Source organism: Bos mutus, chromosome 2, assembly GCF_027580195.1.
Source record: "Bos mutus isolate GX-2022 chromosome 2, NWIPB_WYAK_1.1, whole genome shotgun sequence".
Taxonomy (NCBI): Eukaryota; Metazoa; Chordata; class Mammalia; order Artiodactyla; family Bovidae; genus Bos; species Bos mutus.
Window position 1 is genome coordinate 73292756 of NC_091618.1, and position 27810 is coordinate 73320565.

General features: G+C 43.1%; 1 protein-coding gene across 1 annotated transcript in view; it reads right to left on the reverse strand.

The window, feature by feature from the left end:
* Window positions 1–27484, reverse strand: part of TMEM163 (transmembrane protein 163) — a 273683-nt gene extending 246199 nt beyond the window's left edge. Inside the window, exons 1-2 of the mRNA XM_070389609.1 lie at window positions 26633–27484; window positions 20864–20983 (exon numbers count right to left, since the gene is read on the reverse strand). Of these exons, the coding sequence (XP_070245710.1) occupies window positions 20864–20983; window positions 26633–26828 (316 nt within the window). The 5' untranslated portion in view covers window positions 26829–27484. The remainder of the gene's footprint in view (window positions 1–20863; window positions 20984–26632) is intronic.
* Window positions 27485–27810: the final 326 nt, after the last annotated feature.

A 27810-nucleotide genomic window follows, 5' to 3' on the forward strand; every position in this document is an offset into this window, starting at 1 on the left:
GATAGTAGTCTCTTATGATCCTTTGTATTTCTGTGTTGTCTGTTGTGATCTCTCCATTTTCATTTCTAATTTTATTGATTTGATTTTTCTCCCTTTGTTTCTTGATGAGTCTGGCTAATGGTTTGTCAATTTTATTTATCCTTTCAAAGAACCAGCTTTTGGTTTTGTTGATTTTTGCTATGGTCTCTTTTGTTTCTTTTGCATTTATTTCTGCTCTAATTTTTAAGATTTCTTTCCTTCTACTAACCCTGGGGTTCTTCATTTCTTCCTTTTCTAGTTGCTTTAGGTGTAGAGTTAGGTTATTTATTTGACTTTTTTTCTTGTTTCTTGAGGTGTGCCTGTATGGCTATGAACTTTCCCCTTAGGACTGCTTTTACCGTGTCCCACAGGTTTTGGGTTGTTGTGTTTTCATTTTCATTCGTTTCTATGCAAATTTTGATTTCTTTTTTGATTTCTTCTGTGATTTGTTGGTTATTCAGCAGCGTGTTGTTCAGCCTCCATATGTTGGAATTTTTAATCGTTTTTCTCCTGTAATTGAGATCTAATCTTACTGCATTGTTGTCAGAAAAAATGCTTGGAATGATTTCTATTTTTTTGAATTTACCAAGGCTAGCTTTATGGCCCAGGATGTGATCTATCCTGGAGAAGGTTCCATGTGTGCTTGAGAAAAAGGTGAAATTCATTGTTTTGGGATGAAATGTCCTATAGATATCAATTAGGTCTAACTGGTCTATTGTATCATTTAAAGTTTGTGTTTCCTTGTTAATTTTCTGTTTAGTTGATCTATCCATAGGTGTGAGTGGGGTATTAAAGTCTCCCACTATTATTGTATTATTGTTAATTTCTCCTTTCATACTTGTTAGCATTTGTCTTACATACTGCGGTGCTCCCGTGTTGGGTGCATATATATTTATAATTGTTACATCTTCTTCTTGGATTGATCCTTTGATCATTATGTAGTGACCTTCTTTGTCTCTCTTCACAGCCTTTGTTTTAAAGTCTATTTTATCTGATATGAGTATTGCTACTCCTGCTTTCTTTTGGTCCCTATTTGCATGGAAAATCTTTTTCCAGCCCTTCACTTTCAGTCTGTATGTGTCCCCTGTTTTGAGGTGGGTCTCTTGTAGACAACATATGTAGGGGTCTTGTTTTTGTATCCATTCAGCCAGTCTTTGTCTTTTGGTTGGGGCATTCAACCCATGTACATTTAAGGTAATTACTGATAAGTATGATCCCATTGCCATTGAGTCTTCCATTCTTAAGCACTGTTTTCCAATGAATCCACATTAGAAGTTCTAGTTGAGCAGTTTTCAACAGAACAGTGGGGTAATGTTGGAAATGTGTTGGGTTGTCACTGGTTGTTAAATGTGGGCCTGGGGAGACGGTAGTATTTAGTGAACGAGAGGGAGCCAGGGATCTTAATATTCTAAAATGTTGAAGAGACTCCTGTGCAATGAAAAATTTTCTCTTTTCCCATAGGATTTCAGAAAACCCACAAGATACTCATTTAGGTGAAAAAGGATCTGAGCCTAGAACTCAATTCTATTGTTAACCTCTACAGGAAACTTTGTTTGTTTCTTTTGCATAGTTTTATATATACACCAATTTTTTTTATAGGAAATACCATGTAAATGAAAAGGAGAATATGATTGGTTTTAGTGAGACTTTAACAAAGAGTTATAAACCAGTTCAAAATATTAGGTCACTAATAGCAACTCCATTCCAGGTTTTCAAGACACAATACAGAACACTTGTATCAGTCTGTCCTCCTAGGTGTCACATTTGTCATGACTCCACATGTGCACATCAACATCACCAACCTCTTCAGTCCTTCTTTCAAAATGCCCTACATTTTGGAGACATGTATAAAATGTAAACAATGAAATCTTCTTAGATCCCAATTTCCTCCTTATACACAAGTGTAAACAACTGCTTAACTGTATCTAAAAATATCATCATACCAAGCATTTATACAGTCACACATACACTATTTTCTTCAAAATTATCTTGCTTTTATTTTTCCATTACTTTGCTTTTAGGATATAATGTTATTTTTATAAATTGTATGCATAGATGGGAGTTTAAGATAATAGAATGGGTATGGTAACATATAAGTTATAGGACTTCCTTGGAAGTCCAGTGGTTAAGAATCCACCTGCCAATGTAGGGAACATGGGTTCCATCCCTGATCTGGGAAGATCCCACATGCCTTGGGGCAACTAAGCTCACGAGCCACAACTACTGTAGCCCCCATGCCCTACAGCCTATGCTCCGCAACAAGAGAAGCCACTGCAATGAGAAGCCTGTGTACCACAACTAGATAATGGCCCCTGCTCTCCGCAACTAGAGAATGTTCCTGCACAGAGCTGAAGATGCAGCACAGCCAAAAATAAAAAATTTTAAGTTATAAAAAGGGTACCCTGGATCTCACAAAGCTGAAAAGTGATGTTATATAGAGAAAGTCACAGAATTAAGACACGGAGTTTATCAGTTCTCCTGTTAATGGACCTCTCCCTCTGAGGTTTTGCCATTACAAACAAAAGTGCTGTGAACAGTCTGTGCATCTCCTTGAACACATAAAAGTTGCATGCTTTGTAAATATCCTCTCCCAGTTGTAGGCTCATCTTTCATTTTATATAGTTCTTTGTTATGCACAAAGATTTCAGTCTGCTTGTAGACAAATTTATGAATGTTTATTTTACTAATGTTAAACTTATTCATTTTTTATTGTTGTAGTTAAATTAACTGATGTTTGCGCTGTGTCTTAAATTTTAAAACTTTCTTTACTGCCAGGTCATATGCATATTCTCATACTTCCATTTAAAAGTTTTAGATTCCTGCTTTTCAGGTTAATGTCTTAACTCACTTGGAATTTATATTTGTCTGTGGTGGGAGGTAGAAATTTATGTTCATTTTTTCTGCACAGATAGCCAATTGTTTCAGTACTGTTACTTCCCTCCCCAACCTGCAACGCTACCTCTCTCACATATCAAATTTCCATATGTGTGGTACTAATTCTGAACTGCCTACTTTACTTCCTTGGTCTATTTGTCCCTAAAAATATCATAATCTCAACTGCTCTAGTTTTTTTGTCGTTGTAATTTTTTGCCATGCCATGCAGCGTGGATCAGTATGCAGGATCTTTAGTTCCCTGACCAAGGATTGAACCCTTGTCTCCTGAAGTAGAAGCACTGAGTCTTAACCAGTAGACCACCAGAGAAGTCCTCAACTGCTCTATTGTTTAAAGTTTTGACAAGTCCATGTACCTTGTTCTTCAAAATCACTTTAACTATACTTAGCCCTTTATTCCCCCACATAAATTTTACAGCTTTACTAGAAAAAAATTATTGGAATTCTTAGCAAAATTGCATGTGTTCAGGTTAATACAAGGAAAATTGATATCTTTATCGTCTTCCCAATCATGAAAACAGGGTTTCTTTATTCAGATTTTATTTAATGCACTTTAATATTTTATAACTTAAGGAACTGTATGTATATTAGATTTATTCCTTTCGGTTTGTTAGTATAAGACATGGTATTGTGATGAAAATTAAAAATTCTACTCCTGGGCAGAAAGCGAAGAGGAATTAAAGAGCTTCTTGATGAAAGTGAAAGAAGAGAGTGAAAAAGCTGGCTTAAAACACAACATTCAAAAAACGAAGACTATGGCATCCAGTCCCAGCACTTCATGGCAAATAGATGGGGAGACAATGGAAACAGTGACAGATTTTATTTTCCTGGGCTCCAAAATCACTATGGATGGTGATGCAGCCATGAAATTAAAAGATGCTTGCTCCTTGGAAGAAAAGCAATGACAAACCTGCACAGCATATCGACTGGCTGGATCTCCTTGCAGTCCAAGGGACTCTCAAGAGTCTTCTCCAACACCACAGTTCAAAAGCATCAGTTCTTCAGTGCTCACCTTTCTTTATAGTCTAACCCTCACAACCCTACATGACTACTAGAAAAACCATAACTTTAAAAAGACGGGCCTTTGTTGGCAAAGTAATGTCTCTGCTTTTTAATATTCTGTTTAGATTGGTCATAGCTTTTCTTCCAAGGAGCAAGCATCTTTTAATTTCATAGCTGCAATCACCATCCGCAGTGATTTTGGAGCCCCAAAAAATAAAGTCTGTCACTGTTTCCATTGTTTCCCCATCTATTTCCCATGAAGTACATGGAGATCCAACCAGTCCATCCTAAAGGAAATCAGTCCTGGGTGTTCATTGGAAAGACTGATGTTGAAGCTGAAACTCCAATATTTTGGCAACCTGATGAGAAGAGCTGACTCATTTGAAAGACCCTGATATTGGGAAAGATTGAAGGCAGGAGGAGAAGGGGATGACAGAGGATGAGATGGTTAGATGGCATCACTGACTCGATACACATGAGTTTGGGTGAACTCTGGGAGTTGGTGATGGACAGGGAGGCCTGGCATGCTGCAGTTCATGGGGTCACAAGGAGTCGGACACGACTGAACGACTGAACTGAACTGAACTGATGGGACTGGATGCCATGAACTTAGCTTTTTGAATGTTGAGCTTTAAACCAACTTTTTCACTCTCCTCTTTCACTTTCATCAAGAGGCTCTTTAGTTCTTCTTCACTTTCTACCATAAGGGTGATGTCATCTGCGCCTGGCATGCTGCAGTCCATGGGGTTGCAAAGAGTCGGACACAACTGAGCAACTGAACTGAACACAGCATATTAAAAAGCAGAGACATTACTTTGCCTCAAAGGTCCACACAGTCAAAGCTATGGTTTTTCCAGTAGTTATGTAGGGATGTGAGAGCTGGATGATAAAAAAGACTGAGCACTGAAGAATTGATGCCTTTGAAATGTGGTGTTGGAGAAGACTCTTGAGAGTCCCTTGGACTGCAAGAAGATCAAACCAGTCAATCCTAAAGGAAATCAATCCTGAATATTCATTGGAAGGACTGATGCTGAAGCTCCAATATTTTGGCCACATGATGCAAAGAGCCAATTCATTGGAAAAGACCCTGATGCTGGGAAAGATTGAAGGCAGAAGAGGATGACAGAGGATGAGATGGTTGGATGGCATCATCGACTCAATGGACATGAGTTTGAGCAAGCTCCAGGAGTTGGTGATGGACAGGGAAGCCTGGTGTGTTGCAGTCCATGGGTTCGCAAAGAGTTGGACATGACTGAGCAACTGAACAACTTCTGTGTTGCTATTGTACAGGAACACACTTGATTTCTGTATGTTAAACTTCTATTCATCCACACCAACCTTGCTGAAATTTCTCATTTCTTTTAATAGTGTCTGCAACTCTCTTTTCTTTTCTATGTAGAGTAGACTATACTATCCATGAGCAAAGCTGGTTTCTTATTTTCCCTATCTCCAGTCTATGCATGTACTTTTATTTCTTTTCCTTGCCTTACTGCACTGGCTGGAACATCAAAAATAATGTTGGAGAAAAGTGATAGCAGCAGCATCCTTATCTTCATTCTAGATTTTACAGGATTGTTTCTAATGCTTACCACTTACAATTGTTAACATTTTAAGTTAGATAGTCTTTATCAGGTTAATTCCCTTCTTGGCTAAAAGTTTTATTTTGCCTTGAATTCTATCAAATGCTTTTTGTATATCTACTGAAAGACACTATGACTTTTCCTCTTAATTTACAAACATGGTAAATTACATAATAACTATTCTGACCACACCATCCTTGCATTCCAAAATTAACACAATGTGATAAAGATGGTTATTTACTGTTTTGTTATATAAACACAGATTCAGCTTGCTTATCTGTAAATTCTTCTCTAAGGTCTTTGGTTTTTGGTATCAAGGTAGTATTACTCTCAAAATAACATTGAGGACTTCACTGGCAGTCCCTTGGTTAAGACTCCAGTGCAGAGGGCACAGGTACCATCCCTGGTTAGACAGACCCCACATGCCACATGGCCTGGCCAAAATTAATTAATTAATAATAAATTTTTAAAAAATTATATGGGAAGTTTTCCTTCTTTTTCAGTGAAACAGAATACATGAGAATGGGATTATCTAATCCTTATATATTCATAAAACCACCTATAAAACCATGTTGGCCTATATCAGAGTTTCTCAACCTTGCACTATTGACATTTTGAGCCAGGTAATTCTTTGTTTTGTGGGGGACTGCCCCATGCATTGTGGGATGTTTAGGCAGCATCCCTGGCCTCTGCCAACCAGATGACAGCAGCGTTCCTAGCCCCATTTGTGACAACGGAACATGTCTCCTGACATTGCCAAATGTCCTCTGGGAAAGGAGGGGGCACGGAGTTAGGTGTAAAATCATACCTGGATGAGAACCAATGGCTTAGATTAACTTCTTTAACTTAAATCAAGCATGAGAGTGAAGTCGCCCAGTCGTGTCCGACTCTTTGCAACCCCATGGACCATAGTCTGTAGACTGTAACCAGGCTCCTCCATCCATGGGATTTTCCAGGCAAGAACACTGGAGTGGGTTGCCATTTTGGTCACTTTTTTCCTTGAGTCAATCATAACAGATTACGAGTCTAGAAAACTATGCATTTCACCTAAGCTTTCAAATTTATGGGCATAAAACTGTAAATAGTCTGATTACGTTTTTCTTTATTCCTAATTATTACTCCTCATTTAACTTGCAATTACTTTTCATTCATTCCTTTTCTGTTATGATCAGTTTGACTAGAGCTGAACCTAATTTTATTAGTCTTAAACAGCTTTTAGTATTATTGATTCTATTTAATCTTTTTCTCTTTCATTAATTTGTACTCTTAAATGTACTGTTTTCTTCCTTTCACTTATTTTGGATTTACTGCTTTGCTGTTTCTTAGTCTCTTGTTTTACATAGTTTTGCTCATCAATTTTTATCTCATGTTAAGTTCTAAATATTTTTAAATATTTAGCACCTCTCCCCCTTGTGATACTCAGAAAGGTGTTAATTTCCCACATATGTTGTGACATATAGAAGCATTTTAGCTACATGCTATTTCAAATGTTCATTGCATTGTGAATAGAGAACACTGTAAAATACAAATTCTTAGTAACTGAATGAGGCTTCTTTCATAACCATGGAAGTGGTCACATCTATAAATGTTCCATAACGTTAAACAGACTTGTTGGACGCATGGTTCTATATTGACCCACTGGGTCAGTGTTCTTAAAACCAAAAGTTACCACCCATTGGTGGCACATAAAATCAATTTGATAGGTTGTGACCAGCACTTTTTTAAATGAAAGAGACATGTTCTTAGTGTACTTTTCTTTCTTATTTTAAAATCTCTGACATCAAGTCACTCACACAATGGTCAGCATGATATAGTTCAAAGACATCAATTTTTAAATTTCCACCAATCCCAAAACAGTCTCAGACACCTCTAAAAACAAAGACTGTTCTCTATTTCCTCTTTTTTCTACTTTTAGAATTCTTATTCATTTATATTAGAAATTTTCCTAATTTCATGTCTCTTAGAAAACATGAAAGAGAAGTATCACTCTGGGCCACATTCTGGGTAAGTTTCTCAGACTATATTTTGGTTCACTATTTCTCATTGGTTTCTAATTCACTTCATATGTTTTCACTATCAACTGCTGTGTGTGACACTTCCAGGGAAATATGGCAGGATGGTTCCTCACGGTTACTTTTGTTTGTCCTGAAGTCACTCAGTCGTGTCCAACTCTTTGCAACCCCATGGACTGTATGTAGCCCACCAGGCTCCTCCGTCCATGGCATTTTTCCAGGCAAGGGTACTGGAATGGGCTGCCATTTCCTTCTCCAGCGGATCTTCCAACCCAAGGATTGAACCTGGGTCTCCTGCACTAAAGGCAGATTCTTTACCATCTGAGCCACTAGGGAAGCCCCTTTGCTTCCCCTAAAAAATTTTAAACTAAGAGTAGAAAGATTAAAAAAAAAAAAAAAGACAAACCCATTAGAAAAAGAAAATGGAAGAAGCAACAAAAACAATTTTTAGATGCCAGAAAACATATGGGCAACTAGTAATTGATTTAACAGACTCCAGAAAGCAAACTCCTAAGACAGCAGTGTGAAAGCAAAAAGGCAGGTCAATTTACATTCAGGGCACTGAAGAAAAAAAAGAATTGGTAGCACAGTGTAACAAAGAGAAGACTGAAAACAGAATGACTGGTTCAAAGTCTATTTTAAAAGTCCTTTCCAGGTTCCCTCCCCAACTCCTGTCAGACATTAGAGATCTATTCTCTGAAGAAGGTACAACAGTTTCTTATTTGAGGAACACCAGACCCAGCTTCCCTGTGTCTCAGAGGTTAAAGCGTCTGCCTCCAATGTGGGAGATCCAGGTTCGATCCCTGGGTTGGGAAGATCCCTTGGAGGAGGAAATGATAACCCACTCCAGTATTCTTGTCTGGAGAATCCCACGGACGGAGATGCCTGGTAGGCTACAGTCCACAGAGTCACAAAGAGTCGGACACGACTGAGCGACTTCACTCACTCACTCACTCACAGACTCAGATAAAGGTGGGAAAACCAAACTGAACTCTTACCCAGCAGACCAAATGAAGAATCCCAAATAGAATGATGAGATCTCAATCTTCCACCTCAACTCAATACACACAATTCAAGCAGCAGCCATCTACCCCCCACATCAGAAAGCCCTTCTCTGGGCAACCTGGGAAGCCCAGAAGGAAGGACCAGGAAGCATTAATTAAACTGGGATCCACCCAACAAAACAGTCCACCACAAAGTCCACCCACCCACATATTCACAACTCCAGTCAGCTTTTAAACATCCACTATTTTTGCCTTTTTATTTTTTCATTATGGTTTATCACAGGATACTGAAATTAGTTCCCTGTGCCTTAGAGTAGGACCTTGTTGTTTATCCATTCCTGGTATAATAGTTTCAACCTGCTAGTCCCCAACTCCCAATCCATCCTCCCCCATGCCCCTCCCATTGGCCACCACAAGTCTGTTCCCCATGTTTGTGAGTCTGTCTCATATGTAAGTTAATTTGTGTCATAGTTTAGATTCTACATATACATGATAGCACATGGCATTTGCCTAACTTCACTTAGAATGATAATCTCTAGGTCCACCATGTTGCTGCCAGTGGCATTATTTCATTCTTTGTCATGGCTGAGTAGTATTCCATGGATCCGTTCATTATTGATAGACATTTAGGTTGTTTCCATGTCTTGACTATTGTATTTTTGGGGTTTTTTGGGAGGGATGGCTATCATAAATAGTGCTGCTATGAACATAGGGTACACGTCTACTCTTTTTTAACACCCACTCTTAATATGAGCAGACCTATCAAGGATCACCACTCACAGGACTCCTCACAAAAACAATAAACCCAAGGAAAATGGGAAAATAGCACCTCAGAGAAAGACAATACAAAATCAGAAAAAGATCTTTTTTAATGTCATTAATATTTTCCCAAAAAGATAAGAAAAGGTCTATGAAAAAGATCAGTAACACAAGAGTTGGATGATTTTTTAAAAGGCACACTCAGGCAATTAAAAATAAACTTGACAGTAAGAATGAAAAGCTCAATAGAAACACAGGAGTATAAAGTGGAGGAGATTTCCCAGAATGTAGAGCAAAGAGACAGAAAAAGATGAATGGAAAAAAAAATAGAAAGGAGGGGCATACATTCATGAAAAAGACCCTACCACAGCAAGTCTCATACATAGGATTATGATTTAGAAAGGTTTCGGACTTAAATACTAACCCTAGAAATAAGAGCTTCAAAACTCTTAAGGAACATTATTTGTACTGAGAATTTTCTATTAAGCCATCAGTCAAGTGTCAGGATATATTAATGACATTTTAGGCTTGAAAAGCTTCCGTTCCCATGTGCTCCTTCCTAGGGGAGCTAAGAGAAGATAAGCATGTCAACCAAAGAAGAGAAAAACATGGCATCCAGGAAACAGTGGACTCAACAGAGGAGAAATACAGGGAATGCCCAAATCCGTGGTGAAGGGTGATGCTAGGATGCAGGATGTTAGGATGCCCATCAAATAGAAAGAGCAACCAAACAGATTAACAAATGTCAAACAGCCCTGAAAGAGATTTCTTAAAGAAAACGCTGACAGAATTATTGACGCATCTGAAAATATTACAAAGAAGCTGAGGTTGAAATAAAAATGCTGAATTAGAATTTAATAAGAAAGAGATGCAGAAGGACTTCCCTGGTGGTCCTGTGGTTGAGAATCTGCCTGCCAGTGCAGGGGACACGGGTTCAGTCCCTGGTTAGGGAAGATTCCACATGCCGTGGGGCAATTAAGCCCGTGTGCTGCAGCTACTGAAACCCGCATGTCCTAGAGCCCGTTCTCTGCAACAAGAGAAGCCACTGCAGTGAGAAGCCCGTGACAACTAGAGTCGCCCCTCTTGCCACAACTAGAGAAAGCCCAAGAGCAGCAACGAGATAAATAAATAATTTTAAAAAAATAAAGAGATGCAGAGAAAAGTAAACATAGGAACAAACAGAACTTACATATTAAATACTAAAACCAGAGAAAATAAAAAATGGTGCAGGAAAGAGGTAATCATTCTTTGCCATATAGCTCAGTGAGCAAGATTTATGTAGTCATAATAATGCAAACCATAACTATTATGCAAGGATGGGAATTCAAAGTCAGCATGTCTGTGTGGGGCCAGGAGGAGAGTAGAGAGTAAATTATCTTCTTCCCTGCTGGGAAGTCAACAAGTAACATCTTAACAACAAAAATTCAAGAACTAGCATTAGAAGCCTGTTATTTTTAAAGGTATAAGAAAATGCAAGAATCAGCTAGAGAGGCAAAGTGATTGCCAGCATGGAGATGAGGAGGAAACAGAGAGGAGAGAGAGTTGCGGGGGCAGGGCGGGGGTGGTGGATTGCTGCTACAGTTCTTAACTTTAAAGACCACACCCACATGGGACTTCCTTTGGTGGTCCAATGGTTACGACTCTGTGCTCTCAATGCAGGGGGCACAGGTTTGATCCCTGGTCAGGGACTTAAGATTCTTCATGCTGTGCGGTGCAGCAAAAAACAAAACTACGTTCATGTTATGGCTTCCATAAAAGCAGCAAAAACATATATTTGTTTGTTTCCCAGTTGCTCTTTTCAGTGCCCTTCACGTGTTTGATTCCTTTTTTTATTGTCTATTCATTAAATATATGCATTTACAGATTCTATCAGAGCCTCTTCTCATCGAGTTCTAATCATGCTGCTATATGACTTAGTCATCTAGTTAAGATCCTTTCTCAGGAGCTTCCTAATGTTGGATTATGAGCTCAGCATTGGTGGCGTGTCATCCATATGAGGCTACTGGGACTTGGTGGAGGTTCTACACTTGCTTCTTTCAGGCATTCCAGGGGTATTTGCAACATAGAACCATATCCATGTCAGTATCTCAGCTTGAGGGTTCCTAGGATACCCGGGCAGGATGAGCACCTATATAGGACGCCATGGTGTACCCCCTGGATTCTCCCTCAGGGACTCCCCATTCATTCCTTCAGCTGCCAGGAATGAGGGCTGCCAATGGCTCACAGCTCATCCCTCTCCTATATCCGCCCTCTACTGAAGGAAGCTGCCTCTCCCAAGGTCACACTTCTCCATGGGGCAGCCCATACCAATGACGGGTCTGGCAACCTTGCTTCAATAAGACAATTCTGAATGGCCATCCTGGCTCCAAGTCCCTATGGGACAAGTCTCTGAGGTAACAGCACTGTCGTTCAACTTCTCCCCCTGCCCAATCCTGCTTCCCTTGCTTCTTTTCAGAAATTATACATTTGAATCAGTTCTAATGAGGTGGATGAAACTGGAACCTATTATACAGAGTGAAGTAAGCCAGAAAGAAAAACACCAATACAGTATACTAACACATATATATGGAATTTAGAAAGATGGTAACAATAACCCTGTGTACAAGACAGCAAAAGAGACACTGATGTATAGACCAGTCTTATGGACTCTGTGGGAGAGGGAGAGGGAGAGGGTGGGGAGATTTGGGAGAATGGCATTGAAACATGTATAATATCATGTATGAAACGAGTCGCCAGTCCAGATTCGATGCACGATACTGGATGCTTGGGGCTGGTGCACTGGGACGACCCAGAGGGAGGGTATGGAGAGGCAGGAGGGAGGAGGGTTCAGGATGGGGAGCACGGGTATACCTGTGGCGGATTCATTTTGATGTTTGGCAAAACTAATACAATTATGTAAAGTTTAAAAATAAAATAAAATTTAAAAAATAAAAAAAAAAAAAAATAAAAGTGTTTGAATGCTATGCTATAAATATAATTTTCTAGAAGCTGCTTTTTGTAAACTCCAACAGGCATTTTAATAATCAGTTATTGAGCATTTAAATTATCTTATAAAATATTTAGTTGATATCTATTATTGTGTATTATGCACCCATCTTACCTGTGTATAATTTTTATCAGCTGCTATATCTACTGTATAACAATATATTAAATTAAAAAAAAAAAATAAGTGTATAAAAAAAAAAAGAAGAAATTACTCCTGAGAGCCTCTCCCAGCCCCCATTCCTAATAAACCTCCTGCAGTGAATCTCAGAGTCAGAGTCTATTTCTTAGGAAAGCAACCTATGAAAATTCCAAAAACAAATGAGCACAAGGTCATTCCCCATGGTTATAAATTCTAGTAGAAGCCTCCCCACACACAGAGTTGAGTGGTCTTCCTGGGTTGATGGGTTGGTTTATTCTGGTCCATCTCTTCACTGAAGGTAAAATCCTCTAGTGCATTTACTTTATTCCAAAATCTGTTTCCAAAGCCCCTCCTAAGTCTTCCTGCACTCCGGCCTCGGGATGGCCTTAGTTTCTACATTAATAGCTCTGATTTTCCTTTAATTCATTCTTGGGGAGGCTGCAGACTGTCCTTTCTCTAACAGACCAATGATATCTTTTCTTGAGCATCCTATGTGTCTAAAAGGTTATCTGCCCTACCCCACTGCCCTATCATTTGCTCCGACATCCACAGACTCCCCTCCCCATTAGACCCAAGCTTTTCAAGGGAATAAGAGGCTGTCCCAGGTCCTAGTGTCCTCTGTGGTACCCAGAACACCAGACAGGCAACAGGCACTTGCTAAGGACTGGATGGACACAGCCACACCCTGGAAAGACGCGCAGGAGGAAACAGTAGAAAGTGAGAAACAGCTTCCTTTACCGGGAAAAGGACGGTCCTCTCCGTTTCCTTCAACCTCATCTTCAGCCCTCACGACCGGGCACCAGGAAATAACCTCTTGTCAAGGACCCTGCCAGAAACTTCACCTTCAAGGGGAAATCCCCAGAGGACCAGATCACAGTCCCTAAGCACAAGCAGACCAGAAAACCTATTCTTGTCCCACCAGCTAACAACTGTGCCTGGAAAGAGCCTGAGAGGCAACAGGAAAAGCCCTCAGGAGTTTCCCACAGGACTCTGGAAGGCATGTTAGCAGAGCCCAGACACAAGCAAGGAGGGGGCAAGGACCCACCCAGCCTAATAAGATGAGTCCAGAGGGCTCACTGCCCAGATTCCCTGAGTCAGCGCCGGGGCTGTGTGACAAGGACACCTCTGTGCTAATACACCCTGGCCACATTTTAATTAAAGGCTGTGTGCAGAATGCAGGGAGAAGGGAAGCAGAACAAGCAGGCAGCTGCGAGGACCCCTCCTCCACTGTGGGCTGGAAACAACAGCTCGTTGTAAGCCTGGGGACTGGGAAGATGCACTCTCCTAACAGCCATGAGTGAGTCGGGGGTCAATAGAACCCTGGATCTGTCGGCCCAAGATGGGCAGAGGGAGAGGGGAGGGAGGGGTTTGGGGGGAGGGAGAGACAAGGGCCCCGCATCCCCCATCCCCACTGGCTTTCCCGCTTGTTTCCATTCACTTGAAAAATCTGCTGTTCCTTTTCTGAGATTTTCACCTACAAACATACATCCTCAACCTGCTGCAGCCACAGTGGCCTCAGCAGGGAGATGTTAAAAGCTACTCCAGTCCAACCAGTATCTGAAATACCAGTATCAGAAGCAACAGTTAGAACCAGACATGGAACAACAGACTGGTTCCAAATTGGGAAAGGAACACATCAAGGCTGTATGCTGTCACCCTGCTTATTTAACTTATATGCAGAGGACATCATGAGAAACGTCAGGCTGGATGAAGCACAAGCTAGAATTAAGATTGCTGGGAGAAATATCAATAACCTCAGATAAGCAGATAACACCACCCTTAAGATAGCAGAAAGCGAAGAGGAACTCAAGAGCCTCTTGATAAAAGTGAAAGAGGAGAGTGAAAAAGCTGGCTTAAAACTCAACATTCAAAAAACGAAGATCATGGCACCCAGACCCATCACTTCATGGCAAATAGATGGGGAAACAGTGGAAACAGTATCAGACTTTATTTTCTTGGGCTCCAAAATCACTGCAGATGGTGACTGCATCCATGAAATTAAAAGACACTTGCTCCTTGGAAGAAAAACTATGACCAACCTAGACAGCATATTAAAAAGCAGAGACATTACTTTGCCAGCAAAGGTCCATATTGTCAAAGCTATGGTTTTTCCAGTAGTGATGTATGGATGTGAGAGTTGGACTATAAAGAAAGCTGAGCGCCAAAGAATTGATGCTTTTGAACTGTGGTGTTGGAGAAGACTCTTGAGAGTCCCTTCAACTGCAAGAAGATCAAACCAGTCAATCCTAAAGCAAATTAATCCTGTATATCCGCTGGAAGGACTGGTGCTGAAGCTGAAACTCCAATATTTGGCCACCTGATGCAAAGAACTGAATTACTGGAAAAGACCCTGATGTTGGGAAAGATTGAAGGCAGGTGGAGAAGGGGATGACAGAGGACGAGATGGTTGGATGGCACGGACATGAGTCTGAGCAAGCTCTGGGAGTTGGTGATGGACAGAGAAGCCTGGCAAGCTGCAGTCCATGGGGTCCCAAAGAGTCAGACACAACTGAGAGACTGAACTGAACTAACTGAACCAGTATCTGAGCGCCAACTGTGTTAGGGGCTGAGAAGGTAGACCGGAGAAGACGGGGCCCTGCCTTTGTTCACAGGGTGACAACACGATGATTTAAGTATCGTGTATCACATTCCTGATACACTGCCTGGTGCCCACAAGGCTGTGGAAACCAAGGGCATTTTTTTTTCTTTCCATTTTTCAAATCATTTCTTAATGAGGTATAGTTTACTTACTTATGTACATTTCAGGTATACAACATAGTGTTTCACAATTTTTAAGAATTATATTTCCTCCATTTATAGTTATTATAAAATATTGGCTATATTCACAAAACGCATTTCATCAGGAAATGGAGGGTCAGAGGAGGCTTCCGGGACTAGGGGCTCTTTCATCTCAATTTTGAGGGATAAGTAAAATTTGGCTAGAAAACAAAGCATAGGGGCAGGAACACGGGGCCTCTGACGCCAAGGGCACAGCAGGTGCATGGATGTGGGGGCGAAGAGCAGGATGCAGCATCTGGGGAACTGCAAGAAGCATTTGTGAGCAAGCTTGGCTGGGGGGATGGGAGAAGCCGAGTTCAGCCAGGGAGGAGGGGCAAGATCAGAAGGGGCCTCTAGGTGAGCAAAGGGGCGGGACTAAGATACTAAGCACCGGTGAGCCGGCATCATCTGTGAGCCGGCATTCTTGGGGTGGGGAGATGAGGCATCAACCTTTGAGTCCACGACCCACAAGGACACGAAAGCAGGAAGGAAGGACCCAGAGGCAGGGGGTGTTGTCAACATGAGGTGCCCAAACCGCATTTCAGCTGTTCCTCCCTCCTGGTTTCCACCTCTCAGAATCAGCATCTCTGGTTATCATTTACCCTGCACACTCCCGGGGAGCAAGTTATCCCCCTAAACACGCCCAGGATGTGGCTCACAAACTTCCTGCCCACATCCTCCCCGCTCAGCTCAGCAGCCCAGACCGGCAGTGGTTGGGAAGTTGTTCTGGAAAACTCCCCACCACACTACCCTGGGGAAACAGCAGCTTGGGAAGAGGCCGGGCTCCTTGAAAGATCAGCAAGAATAAGACCCCATATCTAACCTAAGTAGCAATGGGGGATTGTACACACGGGGACCACACCTGCGCTTCCCATGCCCAGAGAATGTCTAGAAGGAAATACAAGACCCTGGCAACAGACTTGTCATTGGTGAGTGGAAACTGAGAGAAAGTGGAGGGTGGGAAAGAGATTGGCACTGTGTACTTCTGGCCTCATGAACTTTCATAATGTGCACGTACTTCTTTCATCAAGAAAAAGAAGCAAGAACAGCGAACAACAGGAAGGATCGTTCTAGGAGCAGAATGGAAGCCCCCTAAGTCTTTAGGGAAATGGTGCAGGGGCTGGGTCTTAGGCTCACCCGCAGGAGCAGTGAGGGTCTCACAGGCATCCTGACCTAAAGCAGGAGGGACACAAAGGGGAAAACTGGCATACACCGAAGAACGAATAAAACTACTCTGGGAAATGAGTCCTTATGGCTGGTAAGGCCCTCAAAAGATTCAGCCGCATGAAGGTCTACCAGAAGATGAGTTTTGCTGAAAGATGCCAGCTCCAGTCCTGGGAAGTTGGGATGTCTGAGCAAGGTGGGGGGCAAAGGCCAGGTCAGGCCACACATTTTAGGCCACTGTAACTCTTTAGATGTCTCTCTCAGGGTACCAGAGGGCCACTGGAGAGTCTTTTGCCTTTCCCACCTCACACATGTGTCAGTTGAGAGATACCATAATAAATTCCCAGACATATTTTGCTGAGTTTATAAAAGAACCTATAATTTCATTTTATCTATCTCTCAACTCTTGGCTGCTGCTGCTGCTAAGTCGCTTCAGTCGTGTCCGACTCTGTGCGACTCCATAGATGGCAGCCCACCAGGCTCCCCTGTCCCTGGGATTCTCCAGGCAAGAACACTGGAGTGGGTTGCCATTTCCTTCTCCAGTGCGTGAAAGTGAAAAGTGAAAGTGAAGTCGCTCAGTCATTTTGGATCTTAGAGACCCCATGGACTGCAGCCCACCAGGCTCCTCCGTCCATGGGATTGTCCAGGCAAGAGTACTGGAGTGGGGGTGCCATTGCCTTCTCTGCTCAACTCTTGGACTCACAAACTAAAAATAAAAAGTACACTTATTCTACCATTTTAAGGGTTAAGAGTTTATACAACAATCAGATACATGATTTTAAAACCCCCAAGTATAAAAATCACTCCTTTCAGAAAATTTTCCAATTCTTAAATCTACTGATTCACAAAATTTTTGAGAGAACTTTTTCTGAGAAGATCTTGGTTTGAATTTTTTTTCAAAGTGGAACTGTGTGTCTTAGGAAAGGTGTTCCCCTGAGAATGTTTCAAATATATCTTCACTTCCCACAGAACATGTATTGAGTGCCTAAAAATTAACTCACACTCATTCAAACCTCAGAGTCAGAATGCACTTTCCTAAATCATTCTAACAAAGACATCAATGATGTCAAAACCCTGAATTGTGAAAAGAACTTCTGTTCTCTTTCTAACCTCATTATTAGACCAGATTTTTTAAGGTTTGTTCATAACAGGATTGCCATTTTCCATGCTGCCTACCGATTATAAACAGAAGTAATTTTAAAGCCAAACTAAAACTCTTTCTGAAATATTCAAGATGTATTACCATCTGGTTTTATATCAGCATTTGAGCAGGTCCAAAAATCACTACATTACCAAGGATTCCCAAAAATAGTTCATCTCCCTTTCAAAGCACATATTCCTCTCAAAATACTTTCAAGTCACAAACTTTGAAAACTCACCTAATTTTTCAGATTATACCAGACATCCATGTACATCATCCATTGTATGTTAGACATCCTGTATGTCGTCCATACTTACATGTGTAAGTGACTTATCACCGATCACTCAGTAATACTAAACAAAGCTATTTTTATCATTAGGTCTTTTAGAAACTACTAATTTGTGAAAATAAAGCGTACCTGATTACTTGGAAGCTGGTAGGAAGTGAAGGATACTAGTCTTTATTTGCAAATGTACACACTATGTAAAAATATGAATCTTTCCAGTCCTGAAAAAAGAGGTATCCCCAAAACTTACATATATCCCTCAGCCTCATTTCCAAACACAAAAGAGACAACAGCATTTCTCCAGAGGATGCTCAGCTAAAAATCAGCATGTACAATTAAAGAGGAAATGGCAGGTGAGGAGATAAAGATGGGTTTCTAACTGAACCAGCCATAGTGCTCCAAGAAAGGTCCTTAGTAAGAGAATGGCCATAGGATTATCCAATTGTCTTAAATAGATTTCAATTGTTTATAAAATAAATAAGACCTAAATCTGGTATCTAAACAAATCTTTAGATGAAATTTATTTCTAAGAAATCTTTTGCTTCCCCCAACTTAAAAAAAAAATTACTTTTTAGAAACTGTTTCTCAGTTCATTCATTCAACAATCTCAAGTACTGATTTCCAAGTAAAAATGGATGTTCATCCTGTCCCAAAGAGTTTACCATCCAGTAGTAGCAAGAAGACATGACAATAAATACCGTCTTCTCTTCACCATGACTATCACCTCCTGGCAACACACACACCACACACAGATGCACATGCGGCACACACTCCACACTTCTCTGCCATCTCACAGCACTGCATTCCATAGCAATTCTCTTTAAAATGTTAACTGGTTCAACCTGACCATTTCATTGGATATAACAGCTGTTCACCAAGCCAGCCTATTCCATTTATCCCATCTCTCTGTCAACCACCTCCTTAGAGAATACTGGGGGCTCCTTCTGAGTCTTTTTTAAAAATACATTTACTGTGCTTTCTGAAACATACCATTTTCCTTTAAATACTAATTTAAACAATTTCAAAAGTAAGCTTATATTGCTTAATCTCTATTGACTTTCTTCCCCTTCAAAACTGTGAAAAGGATTGAGCAAAAGTCTATCAACATGCAAGTGATGTTTTAAAAGCTTTTAATATTTCATAGTACAAATAGATTTTGGAAACTAAATAAAACCAACAACCCTAACAATGCAGCCACAGACCACCTCGAGGGTCTAAAATATAAAACACACACATGTGCACACACATTAAAGTTACTCTAGTTAAAATGAGAAAATATATAGTTTAACTTTTACATTTTTTGGTTTAACTGTACCAGAACAAGTTGAAAGCAACTTGGGAACAAATTAATGTACCACAGAAAGCAACAAAAATCATGATGCCATGTATACCCCAAGGTCAACATTTTATAGGCAAGAAGTTACAAGAGTTAAACTACTTGCTATAAAAAGAGGGTAAAATCATTTTAAAGAGAAACAGAATCCTTTTCATAAAGCAATATTATAATTCCATATGCATTATGCAACAGTCTTTTCCTATTATAAGAAATGGAACAAAATTTTTAAGATAACCCAACTGAACAAGCATAATATGCAAACCCAAAATTTCCTAATTTTTTTCTTATTCTGATTAAGCACATCAAATGTGCTTAATTTGGATTCTTCTCCCAAAGGAAAGACTTGCTCAATATTTCTCCACATTCAGGTCCTCATTCAAATAATCATATTATAAAGTCATAACAGCTCTATCAGTCAGAGTAACTATTATTCTGTTGGTATATCATCTCCCTTCCTGCCATTCCTCTTTCTTTACATATGTAAATTACAGGGTCAGATTTGGAGCCCACCACCAGCCACTGCAACCAAATTATCCTCCAGGGATGTCAATAGGGCTATTACTCTTGTTTCAGCATTTTTATAAAAAAGGAAGGAGTAGCTATTTTCAGGGATCAGAATTCCCCTTGATCAGATTTCTGGCTCATTGGTAAATGCTTCTACCCTGAAATTATCCTTGGCTGCTAAATATGTGGCAAAAAAAAAAAAAAAAGCCAAGATGTGGTACAGTGTTTCCAAATAGATATTGCTTAAAGGAATATACACTGAGTTTTGCAGGGAACACTTGGTCAAATTCTAATATCCCCCATGGGAGCCAACACCAATTCCAGCAGCAGCTCTAACTGTGCAGAATGGAATTTTAAAAACACACTGGGTAGTATATTCCAGCAGACACAGCCCTTCCTTCTCCTACTCTGCGGTTGTTACATGAGACACCTTGTATGATACTCATTACTTAGAATATAAATCTGTTAAGGCCATAAATTAATCACAAAATGCATATAATACATTCTTTTTCCTAGCATTAAAAAGAAAAAAACACTGTGGATTCCACCAAGGTTGAGCTGAAGCTAAATGTCACTGCTTAAGCTTATGAATCACTGCACATTAATAAGAATAAACAGCACATGCACATTTCTATAGGCTGCAAATGTTAGTGGAGAAAATGCATGTCATGGGCTTCCTAACAGGGAAACTGGATTATCCATAGGCAAAAAGCATTCAGTTTTCTTAGTTCTTCTCGATTATGATAAATATTTTTGTTTCCAAGGCCACTGAAAACTTGCAAGGGGATCCTCCCATTTTTGTTTCATTAAAATGTTCAGATGATTTTATTCTAAACCTCAGGCAAATATAATTCAGGGGTGGGGGTGGGGAGGAGAGGTCGTACTACAATATTACACTCATCTGGTAGCATGAGGTTCAAAATACCAGTCTCAAGGATATATATTTGTCACATGTCAGCCCAGGCTGAAGGCATCCACCAAGAGACTATTTTCACTATTTCAGCTGGCAGCCAGAATTGACTGCCACAAACCCGCATACTGATGAGAGCCTAGACTCCCAGTCTTCTTCTTAACTACCTCTTGCCTCTGCAGAGGAGAGAAGCCATTTTACTAATTTATAAGCATCTGACTATGTAACCATCGAAAAAATATTTACTCATCAATAATAGTCAACTAAAAGCAAAAGTGCATCCCATAGGAGTCAGAGAATAAAACCGGCAACACCCGTAAAATACATCGATCAGCAAGACTCTGAATACTCACTAAAGGCAGCCACCGCCAGGGCCAGTGTGACGATAATGGAGAACCAGGAGACCCACAATGCCTTCTTTCTGTAGTTCTGGGCTTCATGAGGTTTTAGCCGAGTGCTGCTTTCTAGTAAGCCTGACAAATACAAGGAGAAAAGGAAGTTAGGCATTTCCTTATTAAGAAACCCACAACTAGAGCTATATGTTCTTATCCAAGGATTATAAACCAGCAGCCTGCGGGCCAAGATGGGGGGGAGGGTGTTAATTGAAATATAATTGATTCATAATATTGTGCTAGTTTCAGTGTGCAGCAAAGTGATTCAGTTATCCAAGAGGTGTTTTAGGAGAGTGGCATGGAAATCAAGCTTTGGGGCATCTCTTGAAAGATCACTGGCTCAAGCGTTCCCACAGGGAAATACCAGCTGTCTTCTTTATAAAGGAGTCTGCCAGCCCACCAACCTCTGACCTGAGGCCGAACGACCCCAGCCATGCCCCTGCCCCTGTATTAACTCCCTTGGCTCACTGACTCAAGCAGGTGCAGCTCCTTCTAACGAAGCCTTTCGTTAAGGAAACAGCATGAATAGCCCACATCTGGTTGGGCTTTTGGGCTCCTCAACTGCAGCACCAATTTGCGTTAATCCACCATCCTGGCCCTGTACTGGGGGACCAGGTTTTGCCCACAGCAATGAGTCATGGAATACAAATACCTTCGTGGCTCCCCTCATCAATTAACAGGACCATTTCTCTTTAACCACAACCAACAACCACCTGACCTAAATTACACGCCACGTTTTCTTCTCTCCTCTTTCTGCTCTATAGCATCTATTCCTTTGTATCAAGCTTATGTCAAAAAATTCTCAGACTATTAAGTGGGGTAAACCTGCTAAAACTAGGGGTCACTTCCCAGGCGTGCCACATACAATAAAGGTTTGGTTTCATCTCCTCTGCTTTTGACACTGAGTCCTCAACAACAGAAATTCAGGATGCCTCTGAGACAATGCCCAAGTTTCAACAGCCTTGAGTCAAAGAATAAAACATCAGTATGATCTTGTTGGACATTTTTTCTTCTCCTTTGAAAAGAGATCATATACGGCATCTCTTAGTTGCATGGAGAACCAAATTCTCAGCCCAGCATCCCACTGGTGGTTCAGATGGTAAAGAATCTGCCTGCAATATGGGAGGCCTGGGCTCTATAAATCCTTGGGTTGGTAAGATCTCCTGGAGGAGGGCATGGCAACCCATTCTAGTATTCTTGCCTGGAGAATCCCCATGGACAGAGGAGCCTGGCGGGCTACACTCCATGGGGTCGCAAAGAGTCGGACACAACTGAGTGACTAAGCACACATTCCACATAAACAGGACACCGTCTCTAGCCAAACAACCCGTTATATAATTTGTAGAGGTGGAACAGCCTTATCACAATTGCTCCAAATGATGAAGAAACTGGTAGTCAGGGTTTAAGCACCCATGTGTAAAATACTACACAGCATGCAACAAATCACACTTACACATTGTGTAAAAAGGCATCTTCCCACTAGACTGACTGGGTACGACATTAAACACTGGGTTACTGAAAACTGCATCATGTTCGAAATATAACAAGGACCCTGTCAAAGTTTCCCAGTCCCATTAACTACTCAGACCACAAGTCCTGAGCAACGGGGAAAAGTCATGAAGCCTGCTTAGTGAGTCCAGTGTACAGCCGGATTTTTTAGTCATTCAAAGCTGCAGACACATTTACAACCAAAAGGGAGATGAATTTGCAAAAAGTAGGTATAAACTCCATCATCTCACTGCAAAAATCTCACCAAACCTTCCTTTAAAAAATGCACTTGGACAGAAAAAAGAAAAACCACCTCTCATCACATTATGCCCTGGGTACAAATGATTTCAAACTGTCCCTTGGTCTACTTCTTTTTGTCCCTTTGTCTATTTCCCTAGCTGCTAAAAATACCCATTTTAATTTTCAACTGCAATCACCCTTGATTCCAGTTTAAGCTACAACCGAAAATATTATGCAGGTCCCACTGACTCCCTATAATTTATTTCTCTTTTCCCAAATGACACAGAAATCTTTCTTTCATCCTGGCCAATTGATTTTCAAGAGAAGTGAAGCTGTAACATTTAAGTACTGACTCAAGTAAGTAGTTCATTTGCTGGGTACTTTGACAGCAACAATCTCAAGAGGTTATCCACTGGGGGTGAAAAAACAAGGTTCCTTCTAGAAGATTTAATTTTCTAAGAGAAACAACCATGATCTGGGTTTCTGATTCCAACACATGACATTTATTTTTTCCTTCCAAAGCCAGCTGTTTCCAACAATGTGACTGGAGCTGACTGCACGGCCAATCAACACACCTCACCCCTGAGGGGGCCAGCACTCCCCTTGGAGGAGTGTGGGCTGCCAGCTCACCTGGGCTGCACTGTCCTGCTAGGGTGGTGCAGAATTGCACCTGGTCAGCAGGATTCGTAGTTCTTCCCCAGATCTGATCCTGTATGTGCTTCCCCATGAGATGTTTCAAACTTTAAACACTGGAGAAATGTAATGGAGACTGTCCAAGGGAGAAACTTTCCCATTCCTATTCAACCTTCACTTGCTTCCTACTAGTTTTCCTTCCTAAAAAGAGAGCTAAAACCTAGAATGGATAACTCTCCACTCCTCAAAGTGAAGTGGGATATAATGATCTATGAAGACCCAGCTTATAAATGAATTGTCTGCACACAGGTTCCTCTACCTCCCCCATCCAACCTGTGTTAGCTGCATGCAGCGTTAGCTGCACTGTGTTAGTGCAAGCCAGAGATGTGATGAGAATTTCTAAAATTTTCAGGAAGCTGTGTTTCAAAGGTAGAAGAAAGGTAGCGCAGCCTACAGAAGCCAAGGCAGGTCTCACATATGCACACAAGACTGGTTCCTAGAAGAGGCCTTTAGTTGGCCTCCACATTCAAATTGTTAATCTCACTCAAATTTCACCTATTTGTAATTTGGACCCTGGTATAAGGTAAGCATAAGTAAGCTTAAGGGTTGTATTAATGAAGGACTGATACTAGGGTTGGGGAGATGCAAATATACACAGGGAGGTTGACGCCATCAGTCATTTCCATGCTAGTATGAATTAGTTCCCATTGCTTTCTCCTAAGAACTGGTCATGCTTGGATTCTCAGAAAGAAGGGGAATATTCGATAGATAGGAAGGCAGTAGAAAATGCTGAAGCAGGTAACACTCTTAGGGCCCTAAGCCTTGGGGCAGAATGATGGGAAACACTTGTGGGGAGAAGAGTGGCACTGAAAGGGAGGGTGTGGAAATGCCTAAGACAAACTTGGCCTATGTTTTGTTTGTTTTAGTCAGTCTTGGACCACAAAGCTCTTGCTCCCTGAACTACAAGACTCAACCAAATGGCACTGCAGTTACTGACAATATGAGCTAGCTAGGTTTCTGGGAACCAGCCCACATCACTTCTATGGGGGAAGGAAAAAAAACCTTTAAAGTTCCCAAACACTAGATTTTTATAAGCCAGCCTTTGATCAAAGTTAGATTGAGACTGTTAACAGGGTCCTGACAGCTCAGAAGGAACTTATGGCAAAAGAGAAGGCCAAATATGGGTACAGAACCAGGTGTCTGCCCTCCCACACACCCAGAGGTAGGTATTTAGGTTTAGAAGACAAGCAAGCCAGGCATGAGGTAGAGATACATAGCAGGCAGCTGCTGAGGCCTCCTCCTCCCCAAGGCCTCTCACTATTAGGAAAAATGTAGCAGTAGTAACAATCCAACCATTCCCAAGGGATACAAAAAAATCGATATTGAAAAGATGCAGCCCCACAAGAAAAAATAACACAAACACAAAATATTTTAAGAAACCTCCCTAGATAAGCTTCTGATTTATTTAATAGAAATGACTCATTCAGCATTAACTCTTGGCTGCCAGGAACAGGTCAAACAGAAGAATGTCACACTGACTTTCAGCTTTCAAGGCCACACCGAGCCGGGTTCTTTGGGGGACAGGACTCATCTTAACAGACTGGCAGTGTGTGACACGCAGCGCTTTTACACAGTGACAGTTTATGAACAGTGAATGCTTTCATGCAATAACATAATGGAAAATGAAATTCAGTTGACCAGTGAAAAATAACCTTAAGAATGAATTCAGAAGGGCTTTTTATGCTTGAGCCCGAGCTACAAAATGACACTAAATATTAACTCGCCCTAGCACGTTTTTCCCCTCCTATCCTTTTGTGAGATAGGGAGAAATAGGCCAGCTTGATACAGACGACCTGCAATGCTACAAAAATAAGCCCATCCCAGAGTTCGGTCTTTCTTCAATACAAAGATTTTAAATCCTACAACATCAGTTGCAGAGAGAAAGGTAATTAACACGATCTACAATAAAAATGATAGGTTTTGTTGGGTGCTTGTGATGTCACCCATCATCAGCTCGAAAATGATAATCGAGTTAGGTGAGAATAGGAGGAGAAACTGCAACATAGGTGCGGAACTCGTTGCAACCGGAGTGGCTCCAGTTCTCGCCCGAGCATCCCTGCCGATTCTCTGGGAATTGCCGTTTCCTTGTCATTCTGGTTTTCACATGCTACAGTTTAAAATTTCTCAGAGGAACGAGATCGTGCCTCCGAACTCTAAACCGGAATAAAAATGTACAGGAGATACCAAGAATATACAGAAACCTGCTAAGACTGAAATATACAAATCCGCCACAGCCAACAAAATAAGGCTTCCAAGAACAGGGGGTGGAGGTGGCGACGAGCCGCTCCCCCCGGAACGGCCGGCTGTCAGAATCCAGTTTCGGCCACTAACCGGTTTTAGCAGAGCCATTGAGTCTTTTTGAGGGGGCCGATTTGGATTCGATTCTGCAAGAAACAAAAAAGGTACAGACGTGGCCAAGAAGCGGGCTGAAAGGAAACTAGGGAGGGAAAAAAAGAGAGATGTAGGAGGAGGAGATAGACATAGGAATGAATAGGGCAGTCTCTCGCGTTTTATGTGGGCAATTCAAAGGGGTAACCGGCTATCTGTCGGAGGGACGGGCTTGGCCTCCTGGGATAGGGACGTTTGCCAGCGTCCAGGGATTTTGAAGAGGCTGGGATGCGCGCTCCGAGAACCGCCAGGTTCCAGCGGCATCCATCCAGGATTGGTGGTCCAAATCCAAGTGTCCCAGTCCTCTGTACCATCGGCAGACAGCGGGGCAGCGACCCACGATAAACTGGGTCCCTAGTAAATGAGGGTCGGAGGTCACCCGACTCCCCTTCGCCGGGGCAGTCGCCCCTCGAAGCTGAATCCGCAGAGGGAAGTTCTCCCTGATTAACCCACGGAGCCGAACCGGGCTTGGGAAGGAGCATGCTCCGAGCTCAGGACCCTCCCAACTGAGCGCGACCCGCAGTCAACCGGGAGCGCTCGGCTCGGAAAGCAGATGGGGGGGAAAAATCACACACACACGCCTCCAGCAAACTTTTCCAGTGGGCGCTGGAGGAGCCAAGGCTGGCCGAGAGGAGGGTGAGGGCCCCGGCGGGGTCTCCCAGGAGGCAGTCGGGTTCTCGGGTTCCGGCGGAGGCGCCGCGACTCGGGCGGTGCCGGCCGCGGAAGGTGGGGCTGCCGCCCTCAGCTCTCCACGCTTTCGCGGGAAGTCGGAGCTCCGCGCCCCAGCGCGCTCCGAGGCGCCGAGCCCGGCCCCACCCGCCAGCGGAAAGGCGGGCCCCGAGCAGCGGCTCCTCGTCGCGCCCGCCCGGCCGAGGAAAGGGGCCGGGCCAGGGGAAGGGGCCCGGGGCGGCGCGCGCTCACCTCGGTCCTCCAGCCCGTCGCTGAACTGGCCGCTCTCGCTGATACGCAGCTGCCGCTCCTCCTCGGGCTGCGGCGGCTCGCGCGCCGGGGAGCTCAGCGGGCCGGAGGCGGTGGCCAAGGGCGCGTGGCCCCTGGGCGGCGGCGGGACTGCGGGACCCGGGGTGCTGCGGCGCTCGCTGCCCGCGGCCGTCTCCATGGCGCGGGGCGGCGGGTCCGGGCGGCGACGACGAGCGCTGAGGGGACTCGAGTCAGAAGTGCGAGGCGCCGCGGCTGGGAGCGGGCGGAGGGACGGACCGACCGCGCGGGCGCCGCGGAGTGGAAGTGCGGCGGCGGCAGGGGGCGGGGGGGTGTGCGGGAGCCGCGCGACTCGCGTGGCCGGTGGCAGAGACTCGGGCCCAGCAGCAGCTGCCGCGCTCCGCCCCCGGGGGCAGGTGCGTGCGGCAGGGACCCGCCCCGAGGCCCCGGCGCCGGAGCCCGCGCCCCGAGGCCGGTGGGGAGGGAGGGATCCGGCCAGGCCTGAAGCCTGGAGGCTCGGGGTGTGGGCTGGACTACTGGGAAAGCCAGGACCGGCAGAAACCCGAGCAGGGCCTGCTGAGGGTGTGATGGGAGACCCGCCCCACTCGTGCCGCGGGATGGTGACCAGAGGAGATCGCCTCGGACCCGCTTCCTTTACTGTCCGAGAAGGCTGCGCCCGCGCTTGGTTAGGAAAGCGGTCAGCGCCCTAATGTGGCACCCTTCTCCTCTGGAGCTGCACGGGCTTCACAGACTATGCAGGATCTCCTGCCTGGGCTGCCATCCTCATCGCCCATCTCGGGAGAACGAGGTTCACCTGCCTCCACCCCCACCGATGTTGGGTCTTCTTCTTAGAGCGTCGATTACCCTCCAGCACCAACTTAAAGAGACCGGGTATCTTAGGACCACAGGGCGTTCTATAGAAGTTTGGACCCTAACTGCGCCCCGCCCCCCCCCCCACTACTACCATTGAAACTGCCCTTGGACCATGTATCCAGCCAGTCCGCCACCAGCTATTTCCTCTCTGAGTAGCCAAGTCTTGCTGATACTTTAGGCTTCAGATGGAAGCCTCCCTCCTACTGGAAGTCCTCCTCTGGCTGCCTTGGCGCTTCCTCCCTTCTCTGACCGCGCGGAGCTCGACCCTGGCGCGCGGTCCGGCTCGTCTC